We start from the raw sequence: 17,679 nt of genomic DNA on the forward strand, positions 1-17,679 counted from the left end.
AAGCCAAGCCGAGACAGATGGATGGATGTACATAGATGGATAGACAGACCAACCACATGTACCCACATATAATCCCGTCCACACCCACAACCCTCCCTCTCCTTTGTGAACAGCAGCGCGGCGAATATCAGCGACATGACTTACTCACAGCCTGCCTACCGATCTGACTGACAGTCAAACAGACTGATAGCGCGACAGACGCAACCGAGCCACGCGCAACAAGTCACCGGCAAGACAAAGTGACGGCGGGCCGTCCCCCGTTGGCCCCGTGAGATGCCTTTGCACTCGGCACTCATCCATCCATCCATCCATCCATCCATAAATTTATGGACGTGACTGACCAGCAGTCGCAGCGGAGAGTTGGCGATATATGTGATACAAGCAACGCGGATGCCTCGGCGAGCGACACGAGCCACGGTGTGCTCGCGCGAAAGCCGCGGGCGAGGCGCGAGCGCAAGGATGACAGCGAAGAGGAGAAAAGCTCTGAATAGAGCTGAACTGGGCTGAAAGTCTGAGCGGTGCGGGAGGGAGGGAGGGAGGGAGGGAGAGTCCGGCAGTGGCGGATTCAAGCGCAACCACGAATACGATTTGGCGTCGTCGACCAATGGGGGCACCTCGCAAGACTGTTCTTCTCCCTCCCACCTTGTCCTGGCCTGGCCTGTCCTGTCCTGTGCTGCCGAGGGAACGTGGGCTGATGGCAAGGGGGGCTGCGCTGGTGATGGTGCAGTGGTTGTTATGTATGGTGGTGCTCGCAGCGCCGCCCGGCCATGCTTCCGCTCTCCCCCAGTGGCCAGGCACCACGCCGCCTCCTCCAAGAGCGGTTGGTCTAGGACGACATGGCGATGACGAAGGAGACGCGGTATGGTCTGATTTCTCTACCTTGCCGGATGGACACTTCGCTGTGGAGCAAAGCAAAGCGCGAGGCACGCGGGGGGAAGGGTTCTGTGGATGCGACGGGACCTTCGTATCAGCTGGCGGGTTTCTGGAAAGTGTTTATATATATCATCCCCATGGGAGGGAGGTTTGTTTCTCCAAACGCGTGTTGCAAATTGGTACGTTTCTTGCACCGAGTATCCTTCCAATATCTTCGAAAGTCGCACCCGCATCTATCAACCGCAATATGATCGAGACTCTGATCACATCGTGGAGCTTCAGCTGGCTCTCCATCGCGCTGACATGCTTCGTCTCTTTCCTCCTGCTGGAAATGGGCAGAATGGAAATGGGCAGAATGGTTTATTCGACTCGGATCCACGTCCTCAGCAAAGTCCCCGGCCCGTGGTTCCCTGCCGCCAGTTCGCTGTGGATCCGCTGGCAACGCTGGCACGGGAGCCTGTCCTTCACTGCCGACGACCTGCTCCGCGAGTATGGCCCGGTGGTGCGCATCAGCCCCAACATGGTTCTCGTGAACGACGCGCCATCTCTGCAGGCCGTCTTCGCCAGGCAAGACTTCGACACCGCGCCCCGAGCCATCCGAGCCCTTCGCATCGGCGGCCATGACTGGACCGTCACGTACTCGCGGAACGACGTGGCGCGCGGACGGCGTAGGCCGGTCATGGTGAGCACCACGACCAAAGCCCTGAAGTACTGGCGGCCCATCTTCGACGACAACATCGACGGGATGGTCCGCAAGCTTGGGGCGTCCCAGGGCAACGCGTCCGAGGACATTGTCTACCATCTGCGCGTCGCCACGCTTCTCAACTCTCAAGTCGTCATGGCAGGCTCGCAGGCCAAGATCGATCCCGCCGACTTCCCCCACGTAGTCGGCGAATACAACTTCCTCGTCGTCTGGCGCCTATGGTTGCCGACCTGGCTTTTCGGCTGGCTGAAGCTGATGCCCTTCGCCTTCGGCCGCGCCGCCAGATTCCGCGTCCAGTCCAGCGACATGCTGTTCAAGCTCGGCGAGCACATCTGCAACGAGGCCGAGAAAGCCGACCCCGCGGACGGCGACGACGTGCCGACCGTCTACCGGCTCTTGATGGAGAAGCAAGAAAAGGGCGCCGTCGACTGGACGCACAACGAGATCGGCGCCGAGATGGCCGGCCAGGTTTTGGCTGCAACCGAGACCACGTCGTCCGCGCTCGCCTTCATCTTCTACGAGCTGGCCAGGAACTCTAGTCTGCAGGACAGCGTCTCCCGAGAGGTCGCGACCCACCCCGACAACGAAGGCCTCGATGGCCTCAGGCTTCTCGGCGCTTGCGTCAGCGAGGGCCTGCGTTTCCGGCCTCCCGTCGCCCTGACTGGCAGTCGTGTCGTGCCCAAGGGAGGCATTAACATTCTCGGCCATTACGTCCCCGAGGGTACCGTCGTCACCACACAGTCTCTTTCTCTGAGCCGCCAACGCCCCGACCTCTTCCCAAATTACGACGTGTTTGACCCGACGCGATGGCTGGACAAGGAGCGCCTTGCTGAGCGTCGACGTCTCACGGCTCCGTTTGGTGTCGGTGCTCGTCGCTGTCCCGGTGGGAACATGGCAATCTACCAGATGCGGCTGATTCTTGCGGCTGTCCTCCGCCAGTACCGAATCACGGTCGCTCCCGAAACAACCCCAGAGTCGATGGCTCCATTCGAGGCCAATGGTTTCCGGTCTCGATTTGACAAATGCTTTCTCATTTTCACTCCTCGTAGTACTCAATTGCTCAATTTGTAAGCGAGGATGAAGAAAGCCGCTTTGAGATGTTGGTTAGCGTTCTTCTAGGACAAATTGGATTCGAACGTTTGGTCGTGCAATCGATTTCACGATGGAGTTACCTGGCCGATTTGTTTTGAGACGCGACCGGGACAAGCACTGGTAGGTTAGCAGGCGACGATGTGGGTGGTTGAAGAAGGGGTTCAGATGAACTATTGGCACGACGACGCTACCAATGAAGTTGGTGCTCACAAGCTTTCCATACAGATCCATACAAGTTTGTGATGTGAGAGGCGCGGGCGTGTATTTGCGCTAGCGATTAAGCGCAAAAACCTTGCACGCTTGCGCCAATAGAGGATCAATTTCCCTGCAGAACATCGGTATGTATGGCTGCTCTGCGCGAGCCTGCGGTTGTAGACCGGAGCGAAAAGGGAGCGTTGGATAAGAACGTCCGAGTCATTTCATTGCCAAGGGAATGCACTGATGACAGCGACTGGTGGTTCGGATTCGTCCGCAGAGTTGAAACACGAGAAGACCAGGACCAGTCGCCGTTGATGCTTGCTCCGAATACATGGTTCGCTCCGAGTTCCCGCGCATTGCAGCTTGGCTCCTCAGTCTTGGCTTGGTATCTTTCTTCCCGCCTTGGGATCGCGTCTTTTGGGTACTCGGCATAACGCGCTGGGCACGCTCGCAAATCGGTGGAGGCAGTGTTTTCCAATCCCATTGGCATGCGAACTCGATTGGAGCCGCAGTGGGTGGTCCGAGGTCTAGTTGCTATGCAAGCCTCCGTTTGATGCCCAAAATCGCCCAAGCTGAAGTGTGTGGTTTTTTTCAACGCCAGTGCCCAGCCCGCCCGCCGTTTCAACGCCAGTCGCTCAAATGCAATAACAATGGCTTTGCAGCCAGTCGACTTGGCTGCTACTCTTCACCCAATTCTTCTTGTTCGCTGCCGTCGCGCCTGCTGTCAAGTTAGCGAGCGCCAACACGATCCTCTCCTGAGACGCGCAACAACTTACGGGATATATCTCACACCGGCCGCCTCGCACGCCGCGAGCTGTTCCTCACCAAGCTGTGTCGAAAAGCGAATCGTCAGCGAGACCACACCAAGTCTTCCTCGCGCTACCGCCATGCCGGGGCACCACTTACGATTCCCGAGACCTTGACCGCATATGTTCCTGGCACGTAGCCGTCCAACCGCTGCCACTTTGCGACCCAGCTATCGACCGGGTTCTGGAGGAAGATGACGCCCTCGTAGACGGCGCTGGTGCAGTCGTTGACGTGGGCCTCGTCGGAGCCTTGCATTTCAAGAAACTCGCAGTTGGGACAGCCGTGCCGCCGAAAGTTGCTCCCCGTGGTCAAGTACGCGCAGACCATGCAGGCACGCAGGTTCTTCATGTGGTTGGGCGGGACGTAAGATTTGGACGTCATGTTGGCGGGTTCTTTGCTGCCGGCGGCACAGCGAAAGGATCGATGAGAGGTGGATTGGGACGAAGACGAGCCGGCGCGTGGATTGCGGGTAGAAAAATGGGTTGTCGGCGAGAGACGAAAGGAAGAGTTGAAGGAGCAGAGTTGCGGGAGAGCTTGCGCACGGATGGTTCCGTTGGCGGCGTGCGGGCCCGGCGGCGACGCAGCCCCGACGCCGACGCCGACGCCGACGCCGACCAACGAAGCAATGCGGTGCGCGACTCGCTTTTCTAGAACCCCATGAGCTTTCTTCGAAGCGATTCTTCGCAGCCAAATCACACGCCCAATTCCCTGCCGACCGCCATCCACTCAATTCTTGCGCCTCGCCCCCGTCCTTTGCGCATCTTCTTGCGCCCCGTCCCTTCCTCGTTCCTTTTTGTGGCCTTTGACCACTCGCAGATCCGCCTCCAGGCGCGTGCGTCACCACTTCGGGACTCGAGATAACCACGCCGACATGGGTAACGTCGAGGACGCCGTAGCCCTCAAGGAGCAGGGCAACAAGGCATTCAAGGAGCACAACTGGCCAGCCGCTGTCGACTTTTATTCCAAGGCCATTGAGCTCCATGACAAGGAGCCTTCGTTTTACACCAATCGTGCGCAGGTAGGCAGCGTCTTTGCGCACGCGACAGCGCACCGCTAACTTCATGACCTCACCAGGCCAACATCAAGCTCGAGTCCTACGGGCTTGCCATTGCCGATGCCACGAGAGCGCTTGAACTCGACCCCAACAACGTCAAGGCCTATTATCGGCGAGCCGTTGCCAACACGGCCATTCTCCACCACAGCGAGGCATTGCGTGATTGGAAAATCGTCGTCAAGAAGAACCCTTCGGACAAGAACGCAAAGCTGCAACACGCCGAGTGCGAAAAGGTTGTCAAGCGCGATGCCTTTCTCAAGGCCATTGAGGTTGAGGATGCGCCGTCGGCGGCCGAGGGCTTGGACTTGGACAACATGGCCGTCGACGACAGCTACGACGGCGCGCGGCTGGGCAAGGAAATGACCAAGGAATTCATTGACGACATGATTCAAAGATTCAAGGACGGGAAGAAGATTCACAAGAAATACGTCTACCAAATCATCCTCGCCGTCAAGGAGCTGGTTTACAACGAGCCGACCATGGTGGAGTACAATGTGCCCGCGGGCACCAAGATTACCGTCTGCGGTGACACACATGGTGAGAATTATGAGCCGTTGTATCAGTGACGAGCTAATTAAACGCAGGCCAATTCTTTGATCTTCTCGAAATCTTCCGTCTCGCTGGATCCCCTTCAGAAGAGCACGCATTCCTCTTCAACGGCGACTTTGTTGATCGGGGCTCGTGGTCGACCGAAGTTGCGCTGCTGCTCTACTCGTACAAGTGGCTGTACCCAAAGTCATTCTTCCTGAACCGCGGAAACCACGAAACAGACGACATGAACCGCATGTATGGCTTCGAAGGCGAGTGCCGGGCCAAGTACACCGAGCGCGTCTTCAAGGTCTTTTCCGAGTCCTTCTCCGCGCTGCCTCTGGCTACACTCATTGGCAAGAAGCACTTTGTCCTGCACGGCGGCCTCTTCTCCGATGATGACATTAGCTTGGATGACGTGAGAAAGTTGAACCGCCACAAGCAAAGACAACCAGGCCAAAGCGGTTTGATGATGGAGATGTTGTGGACCGACCCGCAACCGCTCCCGGGACGTGGCCCCAGCAAACGTGGAGTTGGCCTGCAGTTTGGTCCCGATGTCACCAAGAGGTTCTGCGAGAAGAACAACCTCGAAACGGTCATTAGAAGTCACGAGGTCAGGATGAATGGCTACGAAGTCGAGCATGACGGCAGGTGTATCACTGGTAAGTCGACGCATCCCAACCTTTTCTGGCAAATTTCACTAATTACGTGTAATAGTCTTTTCGGCACCCAAGTATTGCGACAGCACCGAGAACAAGGGCGCCTACATCGACATTGGCCCCGACTACCAGCTCGACTTCACCGTATTTGACGCAGTACCGCATCCTCCGATCAAGCCCATGGCTTATGCCGGAAACTCTCTCATGTCGATGATGTAAAAGGACGGAATGACTGGTACGAACGACATGACGCTCTTGTTTTATGGTCGTATACGAACAACGATGGCCCATCATGATCACAATTAAGATACCGTCCCATTCCGGATCATTTCTTTTGGCTCGATTGGTTGGGGGTCCATCTTTGGCAGAGTCCGGGGAGGCGTTGTCATGTGTTTTTTCCTTGTTGCAAATACGTTGAAGCAATCACTTGCATAGCGTGCGGCAAGCTCGACGTCGGCAGCAGCAGTGTCAGAATCACGAGTCTTCCACTGCGAAGCGCACATGTGGTACATTGGGCATTTGTGGTTCCAAGGGTTTCATCATGAGTACCTTTCGTGTCGTTGTATTATACAGAGATTGCACCACCCAAGGGAAAGACAGACTTTGGGCTTCTTCAGAGAGAGGGACGAGCAGGCGGGCTGCTTTGGTCCACTGTGTTCGCGTGTAGGATCAGAGAGCGCATTGGGAATGACGACGAACGAATCCGCAAGGTGGAATCTCCTCATGATGGTGTCCAAAGTTCAGAGCGGGACGAGTGACTCGCGAGAGGTCCGCTCTCGTCGGGCCTGTTATGGCAAGGCGCCGGAAGCACCGCGGCGATACTCGCCTCTGCGTTTTGCAAATCCGCGCGTGGCCGCCTCGTCCGCGCCTTTCCGCGTCCAGAGCGGCCACGACTTGACTTGCCCAAGGCCCTCAACGTTGCGGCGCGCCGGCGGACGACGTCACCTCAGGCGTTGAGTAATGCGGGTCGACACCGGAGACTGAGAGAGGGCAGCTGGAAGTGGGTGGGTCAAACTAAGCTTGCGCGCGCGCGGGGACAGACGGAGGGGCAGGGCAGAGAGGGGATTTAAGTTGAGCGCTGGCTCCCTACGCTGCGGTTTCTTCTCCACATCATCGCCATTGGACTTGTTCAGGTACGTGGGTTGCTGCTTTTGGGTGTGAGAGAGTGCCGTTACTCTCCACTCTACATCATACACATTGTCTTTCTCTGTTGGCTTTTGACTGCTGCCTCGTGGCCGCCGGGAGAGGTGGTGCCACATCACGCACACCTACTCTAGCAGGCGCTGTCTCTCACATCTCTCTCCCCATCCTCACCTCTGCACACCAAAACCGAGCGACTTCGAACAGAGAAAAGTAAACTAACACAAGAGACAAACCCCAGTACCCGGCCGCTCCTCCTCCGCTCCCTCTACACTCAATCCCAATCCCAACACAGAAACAGCAAAAATGGTCTACACAATCGTGGTGCACCTGTACGCCAAGGAGGGCAAGGAGGTCGAGGAGAAGCTGCGCAACAAGCTGATCGAGGCGTCGCAAGTGTACTCGCAGGACCGCGAGACGGTCGGCTGGCACGTCATGCAGGACCACGTGGACCCGCGCGCGTGGTGCATCGTCGAGAGATATGAGCAGGAGAGCGTGAGTTGTCCTCGTACCTCCCTTCTTCTTGCATGAGTGCTGATGTTGTGATGACAGTCGCAAAAATACCACCTCGAGAACCCCTACTGGAAGACGTTTGACCCCTACGTCATTCCGCTGCTGGACCGCGACATGGACCTGCGCCGCTTCCACGAGCTGGACACGAGCAAGCCGGTCAAGGTCGAGTAAGGAGCGAGCAAGCCGAGCAAGCAAGCTACATAGCAAGCAAGCTACATAGCAAGCAACGTAACCAACCGACCAGTTGTGGTGGTGTCCTCTTCGGAGGAATGTAAATAGTTGAATGATGGCTATTTATGACTTGTTGCTGCAATTTGCAAATGTTGGTGTTGTGGTGTTGTGGCAGACATGTCTCTCTTCTTTCCTGTCGCCTTTTCCCTGACTCTCTTGTTTACGGCGATCCCAGTTTGTGGTGTGCGCAGACGACACGCGTTGGGCCCCCTGTCTCCATCACGTCTCCTGCCTAGAATATTCATCACCCCCTGCTCCTCCTCTTCTCGCCTCTTCACTCTATCCCACAAAACCCGCTCCATCGCGCTCCGCAACGCCCACCCCCTTTCCAATAGCGACGGTGGTGGTAGAATATTACTCCTCCTGGCCTACTTACATACCATCAACCGACACTTGCAAAACAAGCCAAAGCACGTATAGGGGAGGGGAATTGCACCGGAATCACCATCACCATCACCACCACCCTCCCACACCACCCATCCACCCATCCAGCCTAGTTAGTAGACTTTCGGCACCAAACGAAAAAAACACACCTTTCACGAACGCGCCACAAACATTGATCCGGAGTGGGTGGCAGCAGCTGGGCAGTGTGGTATTTCTGTAGTTTAGTTCATTTTCCCTTACTTGCATCTCTAAGAGCCTGCCGCACAGCTCGAGGCATTCCCGTAGTTCCATTGACTCGATTCGTTTGCTTGCGTCGGATTGAGGTGGGTTGATTGATTTTATCGACTGAGTATCCACTAGGTATCTGCGACCAGCGACGACGATAGCGGCAACAACGACAACGACAACGACAACGACAACGACAACGACAACGACAACGACAACAACGACACAGAACAGCCTCAGCCCCGCGCCTCGCCCACTTCGTGCGCGTAGAAAGACGACTGACACCGTGTTTCCGCGTTCTCAAGACAGGCGTGAGCAGCGTGACAGCGTAGCCCAGACCAGCCCGCTTGAACCCGGCGCGTCGGACGGCGAGCAAGTGAAGAAGACAAAGGCAACGAAAGATGTAAATTAACGGTACAGGCGCCCATCGTCTGGTCTGAGCGATACGATGGAGGAAGAACGGTAATCCTAGAAAAGGAGGGGTGGGGGAGAAGGGGAAATCGTCCAGCGACACTCCACTGATGGCGCGAAGGCGTATTGCTCGCTGCTTGCTGCTCACTCGCTCACATGCGTGGTTGTTTCGGGGCAAAGCACGAAGTTGGATGTAGAAGACAAGGCTGACGGTTGACTGGTTGAATGGTTGACTTGCTGACGTTTTCTTTTGCCGCTGCTGCTAGAAGAAGAAGAAGAAGAGAAGGAAAGAAGCACAAGCCCCACGAGCGAGCGGGAGAACATCCCTACCTCGCCAACACCCCCCCAGCCGCGAAGAAAAACGGCAGAAGGGCATGGGCGATGCTTCCAACAGCAGAAAAGTAAATGTGCACAGAAGGCAAGATCTGCAGCAGGAGAAGAGAAAAGCGTTTTGTGGAGAGGAGCAAGTAGTTACTATGTGTGTAATAGTAGGGGTATGAGGAGGAAGCAGGACAAAGAGTGCGGGGGAGGTAAAGGGGGATTGAGAAAGAAAGCCGATTAAGCGTTTTGCGCCTGCATCTCGGGCGCCGGTCCCTTCTCCGCCGTCGAGCGCGTGCGCCAGACGTGCAGGGCGGCGAGCGTCATGGTGCCGACGAAGATAGCCCTGTCGCGAGAAGAAGAAAAAGTTAGCAAAGTTTCTCAACTCCGCGGCCATCTCTCCGCGGCTGTATCCAGCGCGGCCGGCCACATCCCGCAACACTCCCCAAAACACATCAGGGACCAGAGAAAACGTACCACTCAAAGGCCGCAAACGCGGTAGCGGCGCGGGCGCTATCGCAGACAGCGCCAAAGCAGACGCGATTGTCGAGCCAGACGGCGACGGCGATGAAGCCGGCGAACCAGAACAGCATGGTGAGGGCCTCGACGGCGAGGACGGCGTACTTGTGGGCGGCGGAGGGGAACTTCCATGGCGCGACGAGCAGGTAGCCGAGGACGAGGAGCGTCCAGACGGAGGTGAAGATGAGGAAGTTGATCTCGGCGGGCGAGGTGGCGAACCAGTGGTTTGTCCACCAGTTGGAGACTGTGCGGGTGTCAGTGATGAATACCTTGGGTGGGCGGAGGAGGAGGAGGAGGAGGAGGAGGAGGATGGAGGCACTGACCGAAGGATACCAGGCCGAGGACGATGATGGTGAAGACGGCTTGCGCGATGCGCAGAGGGAGGAGCCAGTTGAACGCCATGGCGGCGAGGAGATGAGGGCGAATGTGTGGTAGTAGGAGAAGACGACAGAATATATCGACGCAGCAGCCACAGGCAGCGTAGTCAAGACGGAGGAGGAGGCGTAGAGAAGCCGGCGCAGGCAGTCACCAACCGACCAAAAGGCGACGATGTGGCAGTAAGGAGATGGAGATGTAGATGTAAAGGCAAAAAGGAGGAGAAGGGGCAGAGAGGGCAAGTGATATTACGCTTCGCAGTCAGAGTTGCAAAAGATATTACTCGCGCCGTGTGAGTGGATGGCGGTGGGTGCAGCAAAACAGGATTGTTCCCTCTTCAATGCTGACTCTGACAGGGCTGCTCCCAGCAACGTCTCAGGTTCACGTCTGCTCCAAAAAACCGGTTCCCTGCCCGGCCCTGCCAAGTGTGCGTATATGCGTATGTATATGCGAGTATGCCGACGACGAGGGTGCAGTCAGTCTGTGGAGAAAAGAGTGGTCCGAGTGAAGAAAAGACGACAAACTCCCTCGGCGCAGACAGACAAAGCCTCCAAGGCAGCAGGCAAACCCGTCTTTGTTGCTCGAAACGCTGCACTCCTCGAGAACGGCGTCGAGTGTGTTCCGCCAATCGAACATGTGACGTCGCGCCAGCCCAGCATCGCCCTCTTTGCGACGAATCTGAACCTCTCAAACCTTTGCTGCCTATGCGTTGTGTTGGTTGATTCGCAAATACTTACCTACACGGCCACCACCACCGCCGCCGCCATCAGCAGCAGCATCGCCAACAACGACGACGACACTCATCCGTCAGCCACAGCGACAGCGACAGCGACAGCGACGGGCCTGATCCGCCACCCACCGCCCGCCGATCCGGGGATCCAGCTGCCCTTCGACCCCTACGCACGGCGATGCGATTGGTCGCAGCCAGTCAACAGAGGCCGTCGAGGACGTCAGAAGTCCCCTCGCTCGCTCGCCCTCGTCCGTCCCGCGCCCGTGTCATGGGCCCGAGCCTATTGGCAGCCGTTAATCTCGCGCGACGCGCCTTGCCGGGGCTCCGTCTGCCCTACCCACCGGACCCATGCATGGCTGCCTCTGCATGCCTTTGTCTCTCCGCCTAGTAGGGTCCTGAGGATGAGGAGGAGCAGTCGGTAGGTCGGTAGGTCGGTGCAGGGACAGGAGGTCGTCATTGTGCGACGCATAACTTACGGCAGCTGTGTATGTATTGCGTTTTGCATGGCAGCGCATGGCATGGCAGCGCATGGCATTGCTTTGCTGCGGCCCGCCCGCTTCAAGCCTCAACTGCAATCACGTCTACTAGCGCAGTACATCAACCGTAGTCCAGTCCAGGCTAACCCACTCGCTGGCTCTCTGAGTTGCTCGATTTGACTGGCTGGCTGCTGGCTTGCTTGCTGGCTGGCGCGCTGAACAACGCCTGCCGCTGCGCCTTGCGATGCGATACGATGCGATGCGACACCTGCAGTTGTGATGATGGTGGCGGCGATGGCGCTGGCGGCGACGGCCTCGTGATGCCATCGGATAGTTGGTCGATTGCGCGTCGCGGGCCGCAGCCACGAGAAGCGCAGCAAACCAGGTGGGTGAATAGCGCCGCTCGGGCGGGTAGGCAGAGCAGGGCGCGGGTGCGAGAGGCGGGCGATGCCAGAGTTGAGGGTGGTGAGGTCAGAGAGACGGAGGGGGAGGGGGTGGGGGAGGTGCAGGCTAACGGTGAGGTAGGCAGGTAAAGATGATCGGCGCAGAAATGACGACGGCGTGCATGCATGCAGCAGATCGGGTACTGTACCTATCTACAGTGCTTCTCCAAGACGACGAATAACACCGATATCCAGGACGTGCTCTGTTTTCCTTGTCCTACATCTACTAGCACTCACGTCCCCTTCTACAACACTGTGTACAGTACAGTACATACAAACATGCCCCATGAACTTCCACCCTCATGCATTATATGTATGCAATTCCGACTGCTTCTACGGAGGAAAGCTCGATGTCATGAAGGATGTGGTGTGTGCGACATTTGCCATCGTCGTATGGATCTGCCCCACGGCATGCCGCTGTCGCTGTCCTTTCCATTCCGTATCCATAACGTCGTCGTCGTCCTTCCTTCTCTCACTCACGACAAGGAGATAGGGAGGCAAGGCAAAAAAGGTGAGAGAAGAAGAACCCAGAAACCAGAAAACCAGAACGACCAAACAAAAAAACGCCCATCGCACCACGCCCCATGGTATACCTCATCCATCCAGTAGTAGAGCCTGCCTGTCCAGTGAGCCTGTCGGCAGCCGCAGCGCCATCCCACGGAACCACTCCCGAACGAGTTCAATTCATCTCTAAACACCGATTGCCCCGCCGCGCCCAGCTGTCATGCCCCATGATCAAAAAGTTCGACTTTTATGAAAGCCCCGTCCGTCCCTTATGAGAAACGCCACGTCTCCCTGCCACTGCCTCCTGCGCCTACAGCCGACGAGGCCGCCATCCGCACGGGGGTGTCGACCAGAGGGCCAGACTCCGCGTCGCCGCTGCGCGCTCCTCTAGGAGGACTGTCCAACGACTCATCTCCAATCTCGCTGAGCGGGCTGACGGCCGGGCGCTGCGGCGTCAGCTGGCCGCCCGCCTGCCCTGGCACGGCGCCGCCTGCCACGGCCTCGCCGACGCTGCTGCGACCCGGCGTCATGGGCGCTGGCGGTCTGCTAAAGGCCTCGGGCACCTTGGTTTGGGTCGCGGGGCCGAATGCCCCGCTGTCGTACCCGTAGCCTGGCCGGTAGCCCCGCGTGTTGCTTGGTCCCGTGTAGCCGCCTAGCGACAGGTTTGGCGGTGGGCTGCGCTGCTCGGGGCCCGGGGGCCGCGGGGCGCTGCTCGAATGCTGGCTGTGCGGAGGAGGCTGCGGCTGCTGATACTGTGTTTGGAAAGGCTGCGGCTGCGGAGGGGCGTAGTGTTGCATGTGAGGCGGCGGGCCCTGTGTCGGAGCCGGTTGCTGATACTGCTGCGGATAATACATGCCTGGCTGCGCCTGGCGAGGTTGGAGGTTCTGCTGTGACTGTGTCTGCGCTGCGTATCTGCGCGCTGCATTCTCGTTCGCCTGGCTGAGTTGCTTGATCAGGAGCTCAAACTTGGTGCTCCCGTTCGTTGGTGGCAACTGCGCCCGGTTCACATCCGCCTGGAAATCTTGAGCACTCTGGAACATCAATCCAGGGCGCGAAGCGGCGTTATTTGCATCGTTGCCCGAATAAGGACCCTGTCCGTACCCAGGGTTGTTGTACAGCTTCGTCGGTTGGGGCAGGCTCGGGCGGCTCCAGTTTTGCAAAGTTTGCGAGTAGACACTGCTCGGGGGCTGTGGCGCCTGCGACCTGAGCTTGCGTGGGTCGTAGGCGTCTGAGAAGCCGCTCGTGCCAGGATACGGAGATTCGTAAACCTTCGGTCTCCGCAAGTATGCGTTGCGCAAGTAGGGGAACCGCTGCAGAAATTGGAGATACTCGACATCCGGTTGACCAGAGCTGCTCGATGACTGTCGCTGCGCCGTAAGGACTGGCGATTCAGTCTTGTACGCACCAGAGTATCCACTTGCGCCGCTGACCGATCCAGGGCTGTGTTGATGAGAGAACGAGGGGCGGTGGACATTTGGATATGGCACCCGGCGGCCAGCTTGTGCGTCATGGGTGGAGTAGGGCGACGAAGATGTCGGCTGATGATACGCCGGAACAAAAGGTTCGCTTGTCCTATATCCCGACTGAGACGACTGCGAGTAGCTCGTTGCAGTCGAGCCCCGTCGCAACTCGGGGGAGTAGGGAGAATGAGTATACGGATATGGAGGAAGAGGAGTAAAGGTGGGCGGCCCGTTTAAGCCGGGGTTGCCAAAGGGTGAAGATAACGGACGCGCAGCTGGAGCAGACGATGTGTAGCCTGCCGGACTGTATCCTGTAGAGTATGAGGGGCGAGGAAGCGCTTTTTGGTCCACCGAATTTCTTGGTGTATACTCCGTCTTTCTCGGTGTATACTCCTTCGTTGTCGGCGTGTACTGCGGCTGCAACGACTTTCGTTGAGCTGCCATAGCACCGTTGAGAGCATGGTAATTTGCTGGACGATGGGTTCTGGGCAGAGGCTTGCGTTCTGCAGCAGCTGCCGCCCGTTGTGCCTCCTTGACCGTTTCCAGGAAGTTGCCCTTTGTGTTGTGCACAGGTTTCTTTGGGTCGTCGGTGAATTGCGCCCTGGCCTCTGTCGACGTTTTCCCAAGGTAGTGCCACAGCTGATTCGGCTTTGACAAGTCGACTTTGACCTGGAACTGATTCTTGACCTCCTCAGCGCTGGCGGTGTTGAACTCTGCCCATTTCTGACTCGAATTTTGCTCCGAAAATGGATCGTCCACTTCTGGAGGACCGTCCTTCTGGTTTTTGGAGTTGAGTGCTGGGTCGCTGCTTTGAAGACCTTCAGGCAGCGGTTTGGCATTGGCAGACGGCTTGGGGCGGAGAGACTGTTTGGGATCAAGAACCGAAATGTACTTCCACTCGAGTTCAATGCGTTCGCGACTGGTTACCACGTTAGCGAGACATATTGATGATGGGAAAGGCATTGATACATACCAGTCAGGCAAGATGTCGACAACCACACTGAGCTCGCCAGGTCGGTTCTCCACAACGACGCCTGCAAAGACCTCTCCAACAAGATACTGTGCTTGCAAGACCTGGTTTGGCTTGAGATTCTTGGCGTACTCTTTGACGAGCTTGTTTTCCTCCAAGCTGTCGACGTCCACATTCTTGGGGCGCTTGGCGCGATGGAAACGGCAGCGCAGGTCGAACCCGTCGCAATAGTACTCGGTACCGTCCTCGTCAAAGGTGGGAACAGGCCCCTCGTCGATTTGCACGCCCGCGGGAGCCGCACACGTGGCGTGGAATGCACGTGTGCACTTCTTTGAAGCGCACTGGAAGCAGGAACCGCGCTTGGAGCGACAGTAGTTGCACTTGAGCTCCAGGCGCGCCCTGTCAATGTTTCCAACATTGCATACGTGCTCAACGCCATCCTTTTCGATGATGTAGGTCTCGGGTGTAAACAACGCGCACAGACGATGTGCCTGTTTGCCGTTGTCCGTCGGGAGAAGCGTGTCGTACGCAACGTCGTTCGGGCACAAGACGCATGGCTCCGCTTTGGGGACTTTGAGGCGAATCTTGACCCGCTTGACCTTTTCTTGACTGTCCTTGGCTCCTGCATCCCTCTTCCTCTTTCTTGGTGCGGCCGGTTTTCCTTTGACACTCGCGGGTGGGCTGGGAAGATCATGCGCAACCTCCATCTCATCATCCTCATCCTCTTCATCGGTCTCTTCAATGTACTCGGGAGTCGGTTCGCCGCGGAGTTTGCGTTCAATCTCAGCCACGTCGACCCAGACGCTGTCCGACTCGCAGTCGCACTTTTTGGCGATTCTGCCGTACTCGATCCATTGCTCAGTAGCAAAGTTGACCGATTCGGCACAGTTGTAGCCAATATTGTATCCGGAGTGGTAGCCGTACGGGTATGTCAGGACGAATTCGCCCTCGTAGTGGATGAGCTTGTTGACCTTGATGTTGAATTCGCTTTCCAGCCGCTGCGGCGAGATCAAATACGTCTTGTGGCGCAAGAACTGGCTGCAATTTTTCGCATCATTGGGCCAGATTCTCTTCATGGCATTCTCGAAACGCCGGGCGTCTTCCTGGGAGATGCTGTACCATTGCTTCGGGGCGCCAAAGTGAATGTAGTTGATGGAATAAAGATCCACGTCCTCCAGGTGCCAGGCGAATGTTGCCTTCCACATTCCTAGATACAGGTAGGCGGTATTCACACCGGGGACTTTGGTGCCAAGCACGTCCAGAAGATTTTCGAGCTTGGCGACGTTCCAAGATGAGGTCGAGTCATCAAACAGGGACCCTGGCATGTCTGCACCGTACATGGGTTGGCCAAAGTTGACGGTCTTCCAGTAGTACTGCTCGAGCTCTGCACAACGCTCCTTGGTGAATTCGTCCAGCCCCTGCATGTGATAGTCGAAGCCAACAAAGGCTTCTTCGTCGACATCATCAGCATCTGCTCGGCTGTTGTTTTTCCGTCTTGATGAGATGGACTTGGGTTGGCGACCGCGAGGCTTTGGTGTTGAGTCGTCCGGTGCTTCCTTTTTAAGGGCGGCAATCTTTTTGTCGACAGGACCAACAGTGTCCTCGGGCGGTGAAGCGGGTGTTGGTGGAATCGACTGTTGGCTGTTTCTTCGGGAAGTCGAGCCATTCTCCGGTGTCTGTTCAGGTTCTTGACTTGCTTCTCGAGAAGCAACGCTCTTAGCTGCAGACTTTCGAGGCCGTCCTCGAGTTCGTTTCGGGCCAGGCGCGGCGTTGGTAGGCTCTCGGTTACGCGTGGACCGCGTGCGAGCCGGGGCTGTCTGATCGCCGCGACGCTCTCCCCGCTTGGCAGGCGGTTGGTGGTCCCACTCTTCTGTCAAGGCCTTCCACTGGGGCAAGTTGTACGATCTTTGCTTTTCGATGTTCTGCTGGGTATACTGGCCGCGGCTGCCGGAGAAGTCTTGCGTGATTGGATTCTTGACCTTGATCTTCTTTACGGCCTCGGAGAGATCAGGTAACGAGTTTCGCCTGGCGCCAAAGCGGTTAGGATCATTCTGTGTCCTGCCCAAAGACTCGGCGCAGTTGCGTGGTACTGGCAAGGGTGGAGGAAGCTTACCACTCCGCCGGAGGTACGACCTTGACAATGCCCGACTTCATGCCGTACTTGTCAATCTTATCGACGAACTTTTTGAAGCTCCGGAACTGGGCCATGGTCTGCACCGCAACAATCAGCACGCGCAAATGGACAAGCGACACCAGGTCGCAACTTGCGCGCAAAGGCGCTGCATGAACGGCGGCGACGTACCGGGTGGAAGACAGGGATCTTTCCACCATCCCAATAGTAGGCTGGCTCAACCTCTCCAATGTCGTCGTCATCGTCAAATTCGAGTTCGGACAAATCCGACGACGATCCTTCTCTCTTGCCTCTGTCCATGTCTTCGCTGGTCGGCGGTGTCAATGCGACCTTGTGGTCGACGTGTTTCGCAGTGGTGTCGGGAGCGGCAGCGGCCGCGACTTGAGGAGCGTCCGACACCGGAACGTCCTCCATGTTGACGTAGTCTCAGCCGTCGCAAGGCTGGAGGGAATGCGCAGTGGCAGAGGGCGCGCACGGGCGGAGGTTGTGCGGTCGAGCTGAGGGTGGATGTGAAGGCGGCGAGGTCGGCGGCCGCTCGTCGTGAGTGAGGATGGTACGGTTGGTAGTAGGTCGGGCGGGCGAGGGGTATGCGGGAAACGAGCGACGGCGGCAGTAGAGTGCTCCGGCAGCACACGACTAGAAGCGTCGCATGGGAGTTGTTGGGGGTGGGAGCGCAGTCTGTCGCCGGGCCAGAAGACGCAATCTCGAGTGAAGTGTGACGGTGGGCGGGCGGTATGAAGGTCGAAAAGTACGGTCCAGTGCAAGGAGCGGAGATGGATGTTGGATGGGTGCTTGGCCCAAAGCCGCTAGAGCGAACCCTGCCCTGCCCTGCCTGTTTACCGAGCACTGCAGACGGTGGTACGCAGCTCACGCCACCGCTCACCAGACAAGTTCCTATGGCCTTCTGTTCTCTGCCCAAAAGCGCAGAGTGTCTC

The 17,679-nt window shown here is 57.5% G+C and overlaps 7 protein-coding genes across 7 annotated transcripts; 4 read left to right on the forward strand and 3 right to left on the reverse strand.

Annotated features, from left to right (window-relative positions):
* Positions 1–1,228: 1,228 nt before the first annotated feature.
* J3D65DRAFT_556542 (cytochrome P450 monooxygenase-like protein) lies at positions 1,229–2,647 on the forward strand (the record flags this gene model as incomplete). The annotated part of the gene is made up of 1 exon (XM_066797270.1): positions 1,229–2,647. The coding sequence occupies one exon, from the start codon at positions 1,229–1,231 to the stop codon at positions 2,645–2,647; it is 1,419 nt and encodes a 472-aa protein (XP_066652856.1).
* Positions 2,648–3,544: 897 nt separating this feature from the next.
* On the reverse strand, positions 3,545–4,054 carry J3D65DRAFT_604872 (Spt4/RpoE2 zinc finger-domain-containing protein; the record flags this gene model as incomplete). The annotated part of the gene is made up of 3 exons (XM_066798307.1): positions 3,545–3,584; positions 3,643–3,695; positions 3,773–4,054. The coding sequence occupies 3 exons, from the start codon at positions 4,052–4,054 to the stop codon at positions 3,545–3,547; spliced, it is 375 nt and encodes a 124-aa protein (XP_066652857.1).
* A 245-nt stretch (positions 4,055–4,299) lies between these two features.
* Positions 4,300–6,274, forward strand: J3D65DRAFT_457397 (Metallo-dependent phosphatase-like protein). Its single transcript, XM_066796401.1, has 4 exons — positions 4,300–4,691; positions 4,748–5,264; positions 5,312–5,917; positions 5,973–6,274. The coding sequence occupies exons 1-4, from the start codon at positions 4,545–4,547 to the stop codon at positions 6,131–6,133; spliced, it is 1,431 nt and encodes a 476-aa protein (XP_066652858.1). The 5' UTR covers positions 4,300–4,544; the 3' UTR covers positions 6,134–6,274.
* Positions 6,275–7,360: 1,086 nt separating this feature from the next.
* J3D65DRAFT_646964 (uncharacterized protein) lies at positions 7,361–7,738 on the forward strand (the record flags this gene model as incomplete). The annotated part of the gene is made up of 2 exons (XM_066802308.1): positions 7,361–7,549; positions 7,607–7,738. 2 exons carry the CDS (start codon positions 7,361–7,363, stop codon positions 7,736–7,738), a joined length of 321 nt encoding a protein of 106 aa, XP_066652859.1.
* A 177-nt stretch (positions 7,739–7,915) lies between these two features.
* J3D65DRAFT_604875 (uncharacterized protein) lies at positions 7,916–8,218 on the forward strand (the record flags this gene model as incomplete). The annotated part of the gene is made up of 1 exon (XM_066798308.1): positions 7,916–8,218. One exon carries the CDS (start codon positions 7,916–7,918, stop codon positions 8,216–8,218), a length of 303 nt encoding a protein of 100 aa, XP_066652860.1.
* Positions 8,219–9,376: 1,158 nt separating this feature from the next.
* On the reverse strand, positions 9,377–10,057 carry J3D65DRAFT_669555 (marvel domain-containing protein; the record flags this gene model as incomplete). Its single annotated transcript, XM_066803213.1, has 3 exons — positions 9,377–9,482; positions 9,614–9,899; positions 9,979–10,057. The coding sequence occupies 3 exons, from the start codon at positions 10,055–10,057 to the stop codon at positions 9,377–9,379; spliced, it is 471 nt and encodes a 156-aa protein (XP_066652861.1).
* A 2,313-nt stretch (positions 10,058–12,370) lies between these two features.
* Positions 12,371–17,528, reverse strand: J3D65DRAFT_457370 (uncharacterized protein). Its single transcript, XM_066796400.1, has 4 exons — positions 16,916–17,528; positions 16,727–16,824; positions 14,617–16,638; positions 12,371–14,562 (listed from the first exon to the last, which is right to left on the reverse strand). Exons 1-4 carry the CDS (start codon positions 17,156–17,158, stop codon positions 12,453–12,455), a joined length of 4,473 nt encoding a protein of 1,490 aa, XP_066652862.1. The 5' UTR covers positions 17,159–17,528; the 3' UTR covers positions 12,371–12,452.
* Between the last annotated feature and the right edge of the window lie 151 nt (positions 17,529–17,679).

This window comes from Phyllosticta citribraziliensis (genome assembly GCF_038025025.1).
Source record: "Phyllosticta citribraziliensis strain CPC 17464 chromosome Unknown J3D65scaffold_9, whole genome shotgun sequence".
NCBI lineage: Eukaryota > Fungi > Ascomycota > Dothideomycetes > Botryosphaeriales > Phyllostictaceae > Phyllosticta > Phyllosticta citribraziliensis.

What these genes read in the sequence shown, in the direction of transcription:
- J3D65DRAFT_457397 (XM_066796401.1), top strand. Translation starts at nt 4,545, where the DNA reads ATGGGTAACGTCGAGGACGCCGTAGCCCTCAAGGAGCAGGGCAACAAG. An exon ending in CGTCTGCGGTGACACACATG is followed by an intron (nt 5,265 to 5,311) that starts GTGAGAATTATG and finishes AATTAAACGCAG; the next exon opens with GCCAATTCTTTGATCTTCTC. An exon ending in TGACGGCAGGTGTATCACTG is followed by an intron (nt 5,918 to 5,972) that starts GTAAGTCGACGC and finishes TACGTGTAATAG; the next exon opens with TCTTTTCGGCACCCAAGTAT.
- J3D65DRAFT_457370 (XM_066796400.1), bottom strand. Translation starts at nt 17,158, where the DNA reads ATGGAGGACGTTCCGGTGTCGGACGCTCCTCAAGTCGCGGCCGCTGCC. An exon ending in AGATCCCTGTCTTCCACCCG is followed by an intron (nt 16,825 to 16,915) that starts GTACGTCGCCGC and finishes GTTGCGGTGCAG; the next exon opens with ACCATGGCCCAGTTCCGGAG. An exon ending in GTCGACATCTTGCCTGACTG is followed by an intron (nt 14,563 to 14,616) that starts GTATGTATCAAT and finishes CGTGGTAACCAG; the next exon opens with TCGCGAACGCATTGAACTCG.